Source organism: Oncorhynchus gorbuscha, linkage group LG05 (genome assembly GCF_021184085.1).
Source record: "Oncorhynchus gorbuscha isolate QuinsamMale2020 ecotype Even-year linkage group LG05, OgorEven_v1.0, whole genome shotgun sequence".
Classification (NCBI taxonomy): domain Eukaryota; kingdom Metazoa; phylum Chordata; class Actinopteri; order Salmoniformes; family Salmonidae; genus Oncorhynchus; species Oncorhynchus gorbuscha.
In genome coordinates, this window is record NC_060177.1 from 13777751 (window position 1) to 13794288 (window position 16538).

Consider the following 16538-nt stretch of genomic DNA (forward strand, 5'->3'; position numbering starts at 1 on the left):
GCATACATACTATGGCTGCGTGATGTGCTCTGCTCCATAATAAAAACCACAACAAAGCGTTTTTCAGACCTTCATCCATCCACAAGATGTCCCCTGTTAGTCACATATTGCATTTACATTGACCACAGAGGTACTGTATGTAAGGGCCCTCAGAACGGCTCAACAAGGACCTGAATACAAATGTACAGTATGAAGTGTACTTGAGAAAAAAATGTTTTAGAACTACACCTATTTATAAACTATTCATTTGCTGATTACAAATTGTGTGCTAGTAGGCTACAGAAAGGCATTGTCATATCTAGTGCTTTTGTCTCTCTCTCACACACAATGTATTGACCATCCATCTTTATTATTTTACAGACAGAGAATGACACATTGCACAAAACATAAAAAAGCATACAAATCAAAACAAAATGACTAGTATCAAAACAACAAGATTATTACACAATACTTCTGTGGTACTTCTCTTGTCATGACTCCATCATGCAACAACAAACCAGATAGTCTCTAGGCAGTCCGTGCCTTTCATCTCCCTGTACCATCAGTGAAACAATAGACAGATCCTACAAAATGGAGAATTTGGTCTCCATATTTGTGCAGTATCCCTGTATAGTCTAATACAAAGTGCTAGCCCTATTTGAAGAATAAGGTGTGTCTATAAGTACTTACTTCTGAAAATAGTCTGAAAAAAATGTAGAAAAACTGCATATCAAATATAGGATCATGCAATTAAGCATTTTCTATAAGCACCATTATCTGTCCAGACATATTGTGCAAATTCATATTTTCAAATGTATTCCACAACACTGAAATTACTATTGACTATTTCACATTCTATTGCAGTATCATGTAGTCTCTAGATTGCAGACATAGCAGTAAATATAGACAGCATTCATTCTCCAGATGATGCAATACTGCTCAGGTGAAGGTACATTTATATAGGAGAATATCTTCCAGTACAACACTGCCTGTCTCTATGTAGTGTGGACATACCAGATGTCTGAGTTTCTAATAACAAACAACGGGGCAAAGAGATCAAAGTAAATCTGCATCATCATAACATAGAAACTGATAATATCACACAGTAATATAATACAAAATCCTGATGCCTATGTTCAGCCTGTGTAGATGGTCCCACGGTGTGTTAGAGGGTGTCTTTAGTTTCTAGGCTAGGGTGCAGGATAGGCTGGTTGGACAGGGATGGGGGAATCAGTCTGCTGAGAGCTTAGCCAACGTCTATGCGTCTCACTGTTGCTTAGTGACAACCCAGCCAGTCCTTTGTGATCTCGCCCAGTTTGACGATCTTCAGGCTACTGTCATCCATTTTGAAGTAGTGGGCACCTTTGAAGAAGTAGGTGTAATCTGGAAAACACAAACATTATTATGAGAGACAAGGTACATCAAAATCATCACATTCAGTGCATCAAATATACATCTAATTTCACCTTGAGCAAGCCACGAGGCCTTACACACTAGAAGGGAAAATGTGAGATATTTTACACTATGTCCCCTAGAAGCTTAGAAGCCAGAGGAAGAGGACATGATGATGTCACTCGTCTCCTCAGTAAAAACACCCAATCAGGAATCAGCGGTGGAGGAGCTCAGGCTAATTAGAATGAAGACAGAGGTACCTCTGTGAAGCAGCACAGGCTGGCTCTATCTAACACGGTTTCTTAGTCGGGAAGCGCGGTGTGTGATGTATAGTATATGTGTGTCAGAAGCAAGGGTATAAAAAACCCTGGTTAACTGCCATAGACTTAAGATTTACCTCCTGTGTTATACTACTCTCACTGCTTGCTCTCTACTCTCTCTCTCCTCCCGCCTCTACTCTCTCTCTCCTCCCGCCTCTACTCTCTCTCTCCTCCCGCCTCTACTCTCTCTCCTCCCGCCTCTACTCTCTCTCCTCCCGCCTCTACTCTCTCTCTCCTCCCGCCTCTACTCTCTCTCCTCCCGCCTCTACTCTCTCTCCTCCCGCCTCTACTCTCTCTCCTCCCGCCTCTACTCTCTCTCCTCCCGCCTCTACTCTCTCTCCTCCTGCCTCTACTCTATCTCCTCCTGCCTCTACTCTCTCTCCTTGCTCTCTATCCTCCTGCTTCTGCTCTCTCTCCTCCTGCCTCTACTCTCTCTCCTTGCTCTCTATCCTCCTGCTTCTGCTCTCTCTCCCCTCCTGCTTCTGCCCCCTCTCCTTGCCCTCTCTCCTCTTGTCCCTACTCTCCCTCATTGCTCTCTCCTCCTGCCTCTCCTCCTGCCTCTACTCTCTCTCCTTGCTCTCTATCCTCCTGCTTCTGCTCTCTCTCCCCTCCTGCTTCTGCCCCCTCTCCTTGCCCTCTCTCCTCTTGTCCCTACTCTCCCTCATTGCTCTCTCCTCCTGCCTCTACTCCTGCCTCTACTCTCTCTCCTTGCTCTCTCTCCTCCTGCCTATCGGGCGTGCAATGATGTGCAGTGCAATGATGTCAGAGGGAATGAAACAGTTTTGGTTGTTTTAAGTAACGTCTTGTTGTTGTTGTAATATCTAAACAGACGTGGCAGTTTCACCACTAAGGATTCCAGCTTTAAGGCCAGGTGCCAGTTCATAATGAGAGGACTGGCTGGGTCAGGTTGGGTTCTAACTGCCAGGAATGTAAGCCTGCAGCCAGTGGTGTGTCAGTACAGCTCAGACTGAAGCAGGAAGCAGTGCTCCCTCCATGTTCACACAGGCCCCAGCTACCTCTCCAGTTGACATCTCTCTCTCCATTTCTCTCTTCAGTAGATATCCCACTGGGCACACACTGGTTGAAGCAACATTGTTTCCACATCAGTTCAATGAAATTACATTGAACCAAAGTGGAATAGACGTTGAATTGACGTCTGTGTCCAGTGGGTATCTCTCTATACCCCCCCCCTCTCTGTCTCCCCCTCTCTCTCCCTCTCTACCCCCTGCTCTGTGTGTGTGGTGATGTCACTCTAAGTGATGTTCAATAAAGTATCTATTCAACAGTATTGTATTCTAGTATGCTTACCGATGCCATTCAGACTAAAGGCAGAGTCAATGCCGTCTGGGATTCCGTTCCAGGAGTCAGCGATGAGCTTGGGGAAGCCAGGGTCCATCTTTTTCTTGGCTTCATTGTACCTGGAGGGGCATGATAACACAGAGGCCATGATATCAATGTTTAGTCATGAGTACATGATACTATGTTAGTCTGTTAGGTACGAGAAAATTGGGACGTTTTGGTTGACAAATCACAGCAGTCATGCAAGAGTTAAGTACATACAGCAACAGTATCTTACATTATCCCTGTATTAGGTAAGAGCAGAGTGAGCTGTTTTAACAGTCCATTGGAAGCTAAGGTCTCTCATTAAAAGCAGACATGGCTCAGCACAGCAACACATCAACACACAGTGACGTCTATAGAATTCGATTTTAAAGTAATTCTAATTCTTTAGCGATGTCATCGCTACAATCCTGAGTGGATCAGACACAGGCTTTGGTAGGGGTTGTGTTGTGGTGACTCACCTCCAGAACTGGTCTCCAGCGAACAGGTAGGTCTTCTGGCTCTTTCCAAAGGAGAAGGCTGCGTCAATGCCTTTCAGGTCTGTGGGCAGGCCTATAGAGGAGATTCTCTTGGGGTAGCCTTTCTCTATCTGGTCTGCATTGAAGATCCACATCTCATTGCCTATATGAGAGAGAGGAGGGGAGAGATGACAAATGAGCACAGGTCAAGATGCTCACAGGGAAGGGTTTGTGAGGATAGAGTTTCTCTAAACTCTTACCTTTTCATTAGCCACAGAGAGACAATGATCATAGGAGTTGGCAAGACAGCACAAACAGATCTGGGGCCATGCTAAAACATTTGATCATATCTTGTGGTTAGGGAGGACTGGATAAATGATTGAGGAAATGTGACTCATGGCTTTACAATTAAAGGGCTGGATGGAAAATAAATGGTTCTGTTCTACAAGGCCAAGCATTCATCTTCTTAAATAGAGACACTATGTTCTGGAAGAGCTCTGATTTCATGGAGCTTTTCTAAAGGAGAATAGCATGCTTCTACAATGCATGGCATGTATTATAAACCACTAATAACTACTTACAGTACTAATGTCCAAAATGTCCAAACCACATACTAGCAATATACTTGACTGAAATACTAAAAGACACACTTATGATTCTCCTAATGGTGAACTTCTTAGAAATAGGATGTTATTTACTGGAAATTGTCACAGCCGTTTAACGGTGATAGAGAGAGGAAACAGCCATTAAAATGTCATTGTGTGTTTTTCTGATCAAGTCAATAAGCACAAGAATGAAATGCATATATGCAAGTGTGCAGTCCTGGATTGTTCTCCTGGGTAACAACAGTGAATGACAACTAATCTACATACTATCCCATTCATACATACCAAAAAAACTCTATGTATGTATTAGGGTTGAATGGCGGGAAACAGGTTACTGAGATTTACCACACCCCTTTCCCGGGATAAATACAGTAACTGAGAAACCGGTTACTGAGATTTACCACTCCCCTTTCCCGGGATAAATACAGTAACTGAGAAACCGGTTACTGAGATTTACCACTCCCCTTTCCCGGGATAAATACAGTAACTGAGAAACCGGTTACTGAGATTTACCACTCCCCTTTCCCGGGATAAATACAGTAACTGAGAAACCGGTTACTGAGATTTACCACTCCCCTTTCCCGGGATAAATACAGTAACTGAGAAACCGGTTACTGAGATTTACCACTCCCCTTTCCCGGGATAAATACAGTAACTGAGAAACCGGTCACTGAGATTTACCACTCCCCTTTCCAGGGATAAATACAGTAACAGAAACCGGTTACTGAGATTTACCACTCCCCTTTCCCGGGATAAACACAGTAACTGAGAAACCGGTTACTGAGATTTACCACTCCCCTTTCCCGGGATAAATACAGTAACTGAGAAACCGGTTACTGAGATTTACCACTCCCCTTTCCCGGGATAAATACAGTAACTGAGAAACCGGTTACTGAGATTTACCACTCCCCTTTCCCGGGATAAATACAGTAACTGAGAAACCAGTAAATTATAATAAATTATTTAGATAAACAGTAACTGTGAAATGGTTACTGAGATTTAATCCCCTTTCCCAGGATAAATACAGTAACTGAAATCTGGTTACTGAGATTTACCACTCCCCTTTCCCGGGATAAATACAGTAACTGAGAAACCGGTTACTGAGATTTACCACTCCCATTCTAAATACAGTAAATGAGAAACCGGTTACTGAGATTTACCATCCCCTTTCCCGGGATAAATACAGTAACTGAGAAACCGGTTACTGAGATTTACCACTCCCAGCCCATAAATACAGTAACTGAGAAACCGGTTACTGAGATTTACCACTTCCCTTTCACGGGATAAATACAGTAACTGAGAAACCAGTAAATTATAATAAATTATTTAGATAAACAGCATGGCGTGAAATGGAATTGTTAAATGATTAGCAATTTCTAAATCTGGCTATTCTACGGCCTCTGCATGATGAATCAACGCTCAGGGTGGGGACAGACAGCCCATCTCAGGGTGGGGACAGACAGCCCATCTCAGGGTGGGGACAGACAGCCCATCTCAGGGTGGGGACAGACAGCCCATCTCAGGGTGGGGACAGACAGCCCATCTCAGGGTGGGGACAGACAGCCCATCTCAGGGTGGGGACAGACAGCCCATCTCAGGGTGGGGACAGACAGCCCATCTCAGGGTGGGGACAGACAGCCCATCTCAGGGTGGGGACAGACAGCCCATCTCAGGGTGGGGACAGACAGCCCATCTCAGGGTGGGGACAGACAGCCCATCTCAGGGTGGGGACAGACAGCCCATCTCAGGGTGGGGACAGACAGCCCATCTGAGAGTGGGGACAGACAGCCCATCTCAGTTTGGAGCGTAGTTCACTGTGCATATAGACCTATCATCTCATCATGGTAACTTTTCTTCTTGTGACAGGTGGGCCTACATTTGCTACAGCATAGTCTATGCTCAGTAATAGAACGAATGAATGCACCTCTAATTTACCCATCTCCATCTGGTTTCCAGGGGTCGCCTTGTTTTTTAACTGTAAAGATAGAACATGTTTTGTATTGCAGCTGCAGAGTTTTAAATCAGTGCCCGCGCAGTCTCTCTCTCTCCATCAACTCCATTCAAAATAGATCATCCTGTTCTAGATTGACATACAGCCCTATATATAGATGTCCTCACCTACCGCTATCAGGTAATACATTCAATAAGGTATTAACCTTATATTTAGCCAATTAATGATGGGTTATGCATAATAGGCTTATAACTTATAGCCTCTGTCTCTTGTGCAATACCCAAGCACCAAGCACCTTAGCTCTTGGAGTCCCATGCAGGAAAAGCCAGACTAGAATAGCTTGCTGGACAATAGACAATTATACCAGTAGACTATTAGAGGAGGGACACAAGCTCTTGTTTGCTGAATGTTAAATACAGCAGCCAATAGAACTCAGGTAGTTTGAAAGAAGAGTGAACTCACGATGGTGGTAGGTTATAACAGTTATTTATTCAGACCCATAACCATTCAGTCTTCATGAAGAGAAGTGAAAGCTGTCTGCATCTAATTCTGGTCCTATATTATTCAAGGATATCATAAGAATGATGAAGATAAGGACATCAAAACTAATTTAATTTAACTGTTGAAAGCGAGAAAGAAATGAAGCGTCAGCCTACTAATTGTACAAATTCCAAAATTAAAACCACATTTCTAGGCTATACTTTAAATTTGTAGGCCGCATGTGATGCTTCAGAATTGCATGTTCTATTCTGCTTTATCATGGTTTGAATGGTGTGTAATTCCAGCCCATATAATACAGTATAATACAATATAGTACAGTAATACTGTTCACACTCAAAAATATTAGCCTACGGGAGATAGTTTCATTTATCTACCAAAGAGAGCATATAGCTAGCTACAACTATGGGCATTTATTGGATAACGGCACAATTATTTGGGCTTTTTTGGGTTTGGGTTCATTAAATGTGGTTAATGTAGGGCTCATAAAATGTATTTAATATATGTCTCATTACATGTATTTAATATATGTCTCATTAAATGTATTTAATATATGGCTCGTCAGGCTCAGGTAGCATCAGGTTTTAAGCTCTAATCAAATCCAGACATATTTATATTCCTTATAATGCTTTTCAATGACACTTCTGGTTTTAGCCAAATTACCGGGTTACCCGGGAGAAAAGTGATTTATTCTAGGGATGGAACATTTGTAAAATACAGGGAAAATATTCAACCCTATTATGTATGTAATGTATGTACGTATGTACAGTGCATTCGGAAAGTATTCAGACCCTTTGACTTTTTTCACATTTTGATACGTTACAGCCTTATTCTAAAATTGATCAAATTGTGTTTTTTCCTTAACAATCTACACACAATACCCCATAATCACAAAGCAAAAACAGGACATTCAGAGACTTGTCCTGAAGCCACTCATGCGTTGTCTTGGCTGTGTGCTTAGGGTCGTTGTCCTGTTTGAAGGGGACCCTTCGTCCCAGTCTGAGGTCCTGAGCACTCTGGGGCAGGTTTCCATCAAGGATCTCTCTGTACTTTGCTTCATTCAACTTTGACTCGATCCTGACTAGTCTCCCAGTCCCTGCCACTGACAAACATCCTCACAGCATGATGCTGCCACCACCATGCTTCACCGTAGGGATGGTGCCAGGTTTCCTCCAGATGTGACGCTTGGCATTCAGACCAAAGAGTTCAATCTTGGTTTCATCAGAACAGTGAATCTTGTTTCTCATGGTCTGAGAGTCTTTAGGTGCCTTTTGGCAAACTTCAAGCGGGGTATCGTGTGGCTTTTACTGAGGAGTGGCTTCCGTCGGGCCACTCTACCATAAAGGCCTGATTGGTGGAGTGCTGCAGAGATGGTTGTTCTTCTGGAAGGTTCTCCCATCTCCACAGAGGAACTCTAGAGCTCTGTCAGAGTGACCATCGAGTTCTTGGTCACCTCCCTGACCAAGGCCCTTCTCCTCCATTGCTCAGTTTGGCCAGGCAGCCAGCTCTAGGAAGAGTCTTGGTGGTTCCAAACTTCTTCCATTTAAGAATTATTGAGGCCACTGTGTTCTTGGGGACCTTCAATGCTGCATAATTGTTTTGGTACCCTTCCCCAGATCTGTGCCTTGACACAATCCTGTCTTGGAGCTCTATGGACAATGCCTTCGACATCATGGCTTGCTTTTTGCTCTGACATGCACTGTCAACTGTGGGACCTTAAATAGACAGGTATCTGTCTTTCCAAATCATGTCCGAAATGGCACAGTGATGCCGAAACGTTGGTGATTTACCCAATAAATGACTGGGAGTTTATATATGGAGTGTGTGACTCTCTTTATTTTGATAGTTTATTTGCCGTTAGTCAGCACCACCACACAAAAATAAAATGATGGGTGTGTGTGTGCCAGCTCATGTTTTTCAATCAATTGAATTTACCACAGATGGACTCCAATCAAGTTGTAGAAACATCTCAAGGATGATCAATATAAACAGGATGCACCTGAGCTTAATTTTGAGTCTCATAGAAAGGGTCTGAATACTTTTATTTTTAATACATTTCCTCCAAAATCTAAAAACCTGTTTTCTCTTTGTCATTATGGGGTATTGTGTGTTTAAAAAAAACTATTTTAGAATAAAACTGTAGCGTTACAAAATTTGGAAAAGTCTGAATACTTTCTGAAGGCACTGCATCTCAACAGTGGATGACACAACTCAGTCTCAAATACATACATTACCTGCAAAGAACACAGTCTTCTCCTCCAGTGGGTTCTCATAGGCAGCGTCGATGGTGACCGGGAGCTCAGGCCAGTAGGTGGCTACCAGCATGGGACCTGAAGGCTTGCCCCGGAAGTTGGTTGACCTGAATATGAACCTGATAGAGAGAGCAGAGAGAGAAGTTACCTACTGGTTCAAATCATGTAAGAGGGGGTTGATGAAGGGAGAGTAGAGGGCAGTGGGGAAGAGAGGAGAGGGGGGAAGGGGATAGGGGAGATGGAATAAAAGAAGCGAGGAAGGGGAGAGGAATGAGGGAAAGAGAGAGGGGAGAGGAGGGAAGAGGGGAAGAGAGAGGGGAGAGGGGAAAGAGGGAAAGAGAGAGGGGAGAGGAGGGAAAGAGAGAGGGGAGAGGAGGGAAAGAGAGAGGGGAGAGGAAGGAAGAGAGAGGGGAGAGGAGGGAAAGAGATAGGGGAGAGGAGGGAAAGAGATAGGGGAGAAGGGAAAGAGGGAAAGAGAGAGGGGAGAAGAGAAAGAGGAGAGAGGGCAGAGGAGGGAAAGAGAGAGGGCAGAGGAGGGAAAGAGGGAGGGCAGAGGAGGGAAGAGAGAGGGCAGAGGAGGGAAAGAGAGAGGGCAGAGGAGGGAAGAGAGAGGGCAGAGGAGAAAGAGGGAAAGAGAGGGCAGAGGAGAAAGAGGGAAAGAGAGGGCAGAGGAGAAAGAGGGAAAGAGAGGGGAAAGAGGAAAGAGAGAGGGGAGAGAGGAAAGAGAGAGGGGAGAGAGGAAAGAGGGGAGAGAGGAAAGAGAGGGGGAGAGAGGAAAGAGAGGGGGAGAGGAAAGAGAGGGGGAGAGAGGAAAGAGAGAGGGGAGAGAGGAAAGAGAGAGGGGAGAGAGGAAAGAGAGAGGGGAGAGAGGAAAGAGAGAGGGGAGAGAGGAAAGAGGGAAGAGGAGAAAGAGGGAAAGAGAGGGGAGAGGAGGGAAAGGGAGAGGGGAGAGAGGAAAGAGAGAGGGGTTCTGCTCACACTGCCCTACCCTGTGCTCTGACTTCTTTCTCCCCTCTCTCTCCAGATGAAATCTCGCGTCTTGTGACGGCCGGCCGCCCAACAACCTGCCCGCTTGACCCTATCCCCTGCTCTCTTCTCCAGACCATTTCCGGAGACCTTCTCCCTTACCTCACCTCGCTCATCAACTCATCCCTGACCGCTGGCTACGTCCCTTCCGTCTTCAAGAGAGCGAGAGTTGCACCCCTTCTGAAAAAACCTACACTCGATCCCTCCGATGTCAACAATTACAGACCAGTATCCCTCCTTTCTTTTCTCTCCAAAACTCTTGAACGTGCCGTCCTTGGCCAGCTCTCCCGCTATCTCTCTCTGAATGACCTTCTTGATCCAAATCAGTCAGGTTTCAAGACTAGTCATTCAACTGAGACTGCTCTCCTCTGTATCACGGAGGCGCTCCGCACTGCTAAAGCTAACTCGCTCTCCTCTGCTCTCATCCTTCTAGATCTATCGGCTGCCTTCGATACTGTGAACCATCAGATCCTCCTCTCCACCCTCTCCGAGTTGGGCATCTCCGGCGCGGCCCACGCTTGGATTGCGTCCTACCTGACAGGTCGCTCCTACCAGGTGGCGTGGCGAGAATCTGTCTCCTCACCACGCGCTCTCACCACTGGTGTCCCCCAGGGCTCTGTTCTAGGCCCTCTCCTATTCTCGCTATACACCAAGTCGCTGTTGGCTGGGCTCCCTGCCTGTGCCATTAAACCCCTTCAACTCATCCAGAACGCCGCAGCCCGTCTGGTGTTCAACCTTCCCAAGTTCTCTCACGTCACCCCGCTCCTCCGTTCTCTCCACTGGCTTCCAGTTGAAGCTCGCATCCGCTACAAGACCATGGTGCTTGCCTACGGAGCTGTGAGGGGAACGGCACCTCAGTACCTCCAGGCTCTGATCAGGCCCTACACCCAAACAAGGGCACTGCGTTCATCTACCTCTGGCCTGCTCGCCTCCCTACCACTGAGGAAGTACAGCTCCCGCTCAGCCCAGTCAAAACTGTTCGCTGCTCTGGCCCCCCAATGGTGGAACAAACTCCCTCACGACGCCAGGACAGCGGAGTCAATCACCACCTTCCGGAGACACCTGAAACCCCACCTCTTTAGGGAATACCTAGGATAGGATGGGTGTTCCCTCTCACCCCCCCCCCCCTTTAAGATTTAGATGCACTATTGTAAAGTGACTGTTCCACTGGATGTCATAAGGTGAATGCACCAATTTGTAAGTCGCTCTGGATAAGAGCGTCTGCTAAATGACCTAAATGTAATGTAAATGTAATGTAAATGTAGGGGAGAGAGGAAAGAGAGGGGAGAGTGGAAAGAGAGAGGGGAGAGGAGGGAAAGAGGAGGGGAGAGGAGAAAGAGGGAAAGAGAGGGCAGAGGAGAAAGAGGGAAAGAGAGGAGAGAAAGAGGGAAAGAGAGGAGAAAGAGGGAAAGAGAGGGGAGATGAGGGAAAGAGAGGGGAGATGAGGGAAAGAGAGGGTAGAGAGGGGAAAGAGAGAGGGGAGAGGGGAAAGAGGGAAAGAGAGGAGAGAGAGAGAGAAAGAGAGAGGGGAGAGGAGGGAAAGTGAGGGTAGAGAGGGGGAGGGGGAAGAGGAGGGAAGAGAGATGGGAGAGGAAGGAAGAGAGAGGGGAGAGGGAGGAAGGGAGGGGAAGAGGGAAGAGGGGGAAGAGGAGGGAGAGAGGGAGAGAGGGAGGGAAGAGAGAGGGAGAGGAGGGAAGAGAGAGGGGAGAGGAAGGAAGAGAGAGGGGAGAGAGAGGAAGGAAGAGAGGGGGAGAGGAGGGAAAGAGAGAGGGAGAGAGGAGGGAAAGGGAAGAGAGAGGAGGGAAAGAGAGAGGGGGAAGAGAAAGAGGAGAGGAAGGGAAAGAGAGAGGCAGAGGGAGAGGAGGGAAAGAGGAGAGGGGGAGGGAAGAGAGGGAGAGAGAGGAGGGAGAGGAGGGAAGAGAGAGGGAGAGGGAGGGAAAGAGGGGAGAGGAAAGAGAGAGGGAGAAGAGAGAGAAAGAGGGGGGAGAGGAGGGAAAGAGAGGGGAGAGGAGGGAAAGAGAGAGGGAGGAAAGAGAGGGGAGAGGAGGGAAAGAGAGAGGGGAGAGGGAGGGAGAGAGGGGAGAGGAGAAAGAGGGAAAGGAAGAGAGAGGAGAGAAAGAGAGGGGGAGAGGAGGGAAGAGAGAAAGAGAGGGGAGAGGAGGGAAAGTGAGAGGGGTCCTTCTGAGCTCAGTTGGTAGAGGGGCGAGGGAGAGAGGGTAGGGGTTCGAGGGAGAGGAACGGAAGGTATGCAGACTGTAAGGGAAGGATAAAAGGGAGAAATGGGGAGAGGAGGGAAAGAGAGAGGGAGAGGAGGGAAGAGAGAGGGGAGAGGGAAAGAGAGAGGGGAGAGGAGAAAGAGGGAAAGAGAGGAGAGAGGAGAGAAAGAAAGAGGGGAAGAGAGAGGGAAAGAGAGAGAGAGAGGGGAAAGAGAGAGGGGAGGGGAAAGAGAGGGGAGAGGAGAGAGGGGAGAGAGAGAGAGAGGAGAGGGGGAGAGCAGGGAGAGGGGAAGAGAGAGGGGAGAGGAAGGAAGAGAGGGTGGGTTCGATCCCGGGACCAGAGGGGAGAGGGAAAGAGAGAGGGGAGAGGGGGATGACTGTAGGTCGCTTTGGATAAAAGAGGGCTAAATGGGGAAAGATAGATAAAAGAGAGAGGAGGGCAGAGAGGGAGAGAGAGGGGAGAGGGAAAGAGAGAGGGGGAGAGGAGAAAGAGAAGGACAGAAGAGAAAGAGAGGCGAAAGTAGAGGGGAAGAGAGAGGGAGGAGTGAGTGAGAGGGAGTTTCAGAGAGAGGGGAGAGGAGCCAAAGAGCCTGATTCAGAGCAGGGGTTCTCGAGGGGGAGAGGGGGAAGAAGAGGGAGAAGACCCGGCCCAGAGAGAACAGGCAGGGAAAGATGAGGAACAACAGCAGCAGCAGCTCAACAAGTCTTGTCCAGATTTCCAACAGGCAGCTGCATGAACAACAGCAGCAGCAGCTCCACAAGTCTTGTCCAGAGGGGGAAAGAGGAGGGGCAGAGGAGGGAAAGAGAGAGGGGGGAGGGAGAGGGGAAAGAGAGGAACAGGAGGAGAGGGAGGAAAGAGAGAGGGGAGAGGAGGGAAAGAGAGAGGGGAGAGGGAAAGAGAAGGGGAGGCAGCTGCATGAGCAACAAAACAGCAGGGGAGAGGAGAAAGAGAAGGAGAGTTCCAACAGGCAGCTGTGAGAGGGGAAAGAGCAGCAGGGGGGGGAAACAAGTCTTGTCCATTGACCTAGTTTTCAAAGAGAGAGGGGAGATAGATAAAGCCTGTTAATGGTTATAAAATGCTCTGAGATATGGACAAAGTGAAGGACATAAGAGATCTGGTTCAAAGTATTCAAGGACCGAGGGGGCAGTTGAGAGGGAGTTTCAGCAGCCCAGGCAAAACAGACCAACCTTGCCCTGATTTCAGGAAGACAATCTGTCCTCGAATTGTGAGATTACAGGAAATACAGCAGGTCACAGAGATTTCATCTTGTCCAGATTTCCAACAGGCAGCTGCATGACTTCCTGCAAAGATGTAGCAGCAGCAGCTCAGACAAACCTAGCTAGTCTTGTCCAGATTTCCAACAGGCAGCTGCATGAACAACAGCAGCAGCAGCTCCACAAGTCTTGCCCAGATTTCCAACAGGCAGCTGCATGAGCAACAACAACAGCAGCAGCTCCACAAGTCTTGCCCAGATTTCCAACAGGCAGCTGCATGAGCAACAACAGCAGCAGCAGCTCCACAAGTCTTGTCCATTGACCTATTTTTCAAAGAGCCAGATATTTCTCAGATAGATAAAGCCTGTTAATGGTTATAAAATGCTCTGCAGATATGGACAAAGTAGTCATATGATGATCTGCTATAGCAATCTATTCAAGGTTGAGGTATGTTGAATTAGCCCCACAAAACAGGCCAACCTGACCCTGAATCAGACAGGAAGACAATTCATGTCCACCTCGAATTGTGAGATTACAGGAAATACTATATCTGGGTCACAGAGATTTCATCATTACACTCACTCCTTTCACATTCTGGATGCATATGTAATACACTTCCTGCATAAGATGTAGCCAGAGAGGTTAGAGAAACCTAGCTAGCAGGGCTGTCTGTGTTCAGTGTCTCGATCCCATACAGGTCCACCTCATCACCGGCCGAATAGGGCGGATGCTACCTACCCCAGCGTAGTCTGGGTTTGGCTGATGTAGGCCGTCATTGTAAATAATAATTTGTTCTTAACTGACTTGCCTAGTTAAATAAAGGTTAAATAAAAAAATCACTAGGCCAGTGACAGTGAACAGTAGGTTCAGTTCAGTGGATTATTCTGCAGACTTCCCACCCAGCCCTGTGCTGAGCCATTGACTGTAAATAAAGTGCTGAGCACACAGTGAAGTTAGACCACCAGCATGTCTTACTCATCCTTCATGTCCAGATCTGCTTTCCATCAACATGCTGAGACAGGAGAGATTAGAGAGAGGATGCTACCTACACCAGAGAGATTAGAGAGAGGATTCTACCTACACCAGAGAGAATAGAGAAAGGATTCTACCTACACCAGAGAGATTAGAGAGAGGACTCTACCTACACCAGAGAGATTAGAGAGAGGATTCTACCTACACCAGATATTTGAGAGAGGTTTCTACCTACACCAGAGAGAATAGAGAGAGGATTCTACCTACACCAGAGAGATTAGAGAGAGGATTCTACCTACACCAGAGAGATTCTGAGAGAGAGATTTCTACCTACACCAGAGAGATTAGAGAGAGGATTCTACCTACACCAGAGAGATTAGAGAGAGGATTCTACCTACACCAGAGAGATTAGAGAGAGGATTCTACCTACACCAGAGAGATTAGAGAGAGGATTCTACCTACACCAGAGGATTAGAGAGAGGATTCTACCTACACCAGAGAGATTAGAGAGAGGATTCTACCAACACCAGAGAGATAAGAGAGAGGATTCTACCTACACCAGAGAGATTAGAGAGAGGATTCTACCTACACCAGAGAGATTACAAAGAGGATTCTACCTACACCAGAGAGATTAGAGAGAGGATTCTACCTACACCAGAGAGATTAGAGAGAGGATTCTACCTACACCAGAGAGAATAGAGAGAGATTACAAAGAGGATTCTACCTACACCAGAGAGAATAGAGAGAGGATTCTACCTACACCAGAGAGATTCTACCTACACCAGAGAGATTGAGAGATGAGAGAGAGGATTCTACCTACACCAGAGAGATTAGAGAGAGGATTCTACCTACACCAGAGAGAATAGAGAGAGGATTCTACCTACACCAGAGAGAATAGAGAGATGATTATACTTACACCAGAGAGATGAGAGAGAGGATTCTACCTACACCAGAGAGATAAGAGAGAGGTAAGTCGCTCTGGATAAGAGCGTCTGCTAAATGACTTAAATGTAAATGGATTCAAACCCACACCAACACGTTTAAACTGATATACACTGTGTCCAGTCACCAGTCTCCAGACTCCAGACATTACATTGACCCACTAGACTGGTGACTGCCCTCCAGACATTACATTGACCCACTAGACTGGTGACTGCCCTCCAGACATTACATTGACCCACTAGACTGGTGACTGCCCTCCAGACATTACATTGACCCACTAGACTGGTGACTACTGTCCAGACATTACATTGACCCACTAGACTGGTGACTGCCCTCCAGACATTACATTGGCCCACTAGACTGGTGACTGCCCTCCAGACATTACATTGGCCCACTAGACTGGTGACTGCCCTCCAGACATTACATTGGCCCATTAGACTGGGGACTGCCCTCCAGACATTACATTGGCCCATTAGACTGGGGACTGCCCCAGATACTGAATCTCTCCTCTCCTCACTCGCTCTTTCTCTCTATATTGAATCTCTCCTCACTCTTTCTCTCTATATTGAATCTCTCCTCACCTCTTTCTCTCTATATTGAATCTCTTCTCACTCTCTCTATACTGAATCTCTCCTCACTCTCTATATTTCTCTCTATATTGAATCTCTCCTCACTCTCTCTATATTGAATCTCTCCTCACTCTCTCTTTCTTTCTATATTGAATCTCTCCTCACTCTCTCTATATTGAATCTCTCACTCTCTCTCTATATTGAATCTCTCCTCACTCTTTCTCTCTATATTGAATCTCTCCTCACTCTCTATATTGAATCTCTTCTATATTGAATCTCTCCTCACTCTCTCTTTCTCTCTATATTGAATCTCTCCTCACTCTCTCTATATTGAATCTCTCTATATTGAATCTCTCCTCACTCTCCTCTCTCTATATTGAATCTCTCTATATTGAATCTCTCCTCACTCTCTCTATATTGAATCTCTCCTCACTCTCTCTATATTGAATCTCTCCTCATATCTCTCTCACTATATTGAATCTCTCCTCTCTCTCTCTCTATACTGAATCTCTCTCACTCTCTCTATATTGAATCTCTCCTCACTCACTCTCTCCTCACTCTCTCTATACTGAATCTCTCCTCACTCTTTCTCTCTATATTGAATCTCTCCTCACTCTCTCTTTCTTTCTATATTGAATCTCTCCTCTCTCTATATATGAATCTCTCCTCACTCTCTTTCTCTCTATACTGAATCTCTCCTCACTCTTCTCTTTCTCTTCTATACTGAATCTCTCCTCACTCTTTCTCTATATTGAATCTCTCCTCACTCTCTCTTTCTCTCTATACTGAATCTCTTTCTCTC

The 16538-nt window shown here is 46.4% G+C and overlaps 1 protein-coding gene across 1 annotated transcript in view; it reads right to left on the reverse strand.

Annotated features, from left to right (window-relative positions):
* Positions 1-330: 330 nt before the first annotated feature.
* LOC124035551 (72 kDa type IV collagenase-like) overlaps positions 331-16538 on the reverse strand; it is a 31711-nt gene continuing 15503 nt past the window's right edge. The window contains exons 10-13 of the mRNA XM_046349020.1: positions 8779-8915; positions 3494-3653; positions 3000-3109; positions 331-1362 (exon numbers count right to left, since the gene is read on the reverse strand). Of these exons, the coding sequence (XP_046204976.1) occupies positions 1256-1362; positions 3000-3109; positions 3494-3653; positions 8779-8915 (514 nt within the window). The 3' untranslated portion in view covers positions 331-1255. The remainder of the gene's footprint in view (positions 1363-2999; positions 3110-3493; positions 3654-8778; positions 8916-16538) is intronic.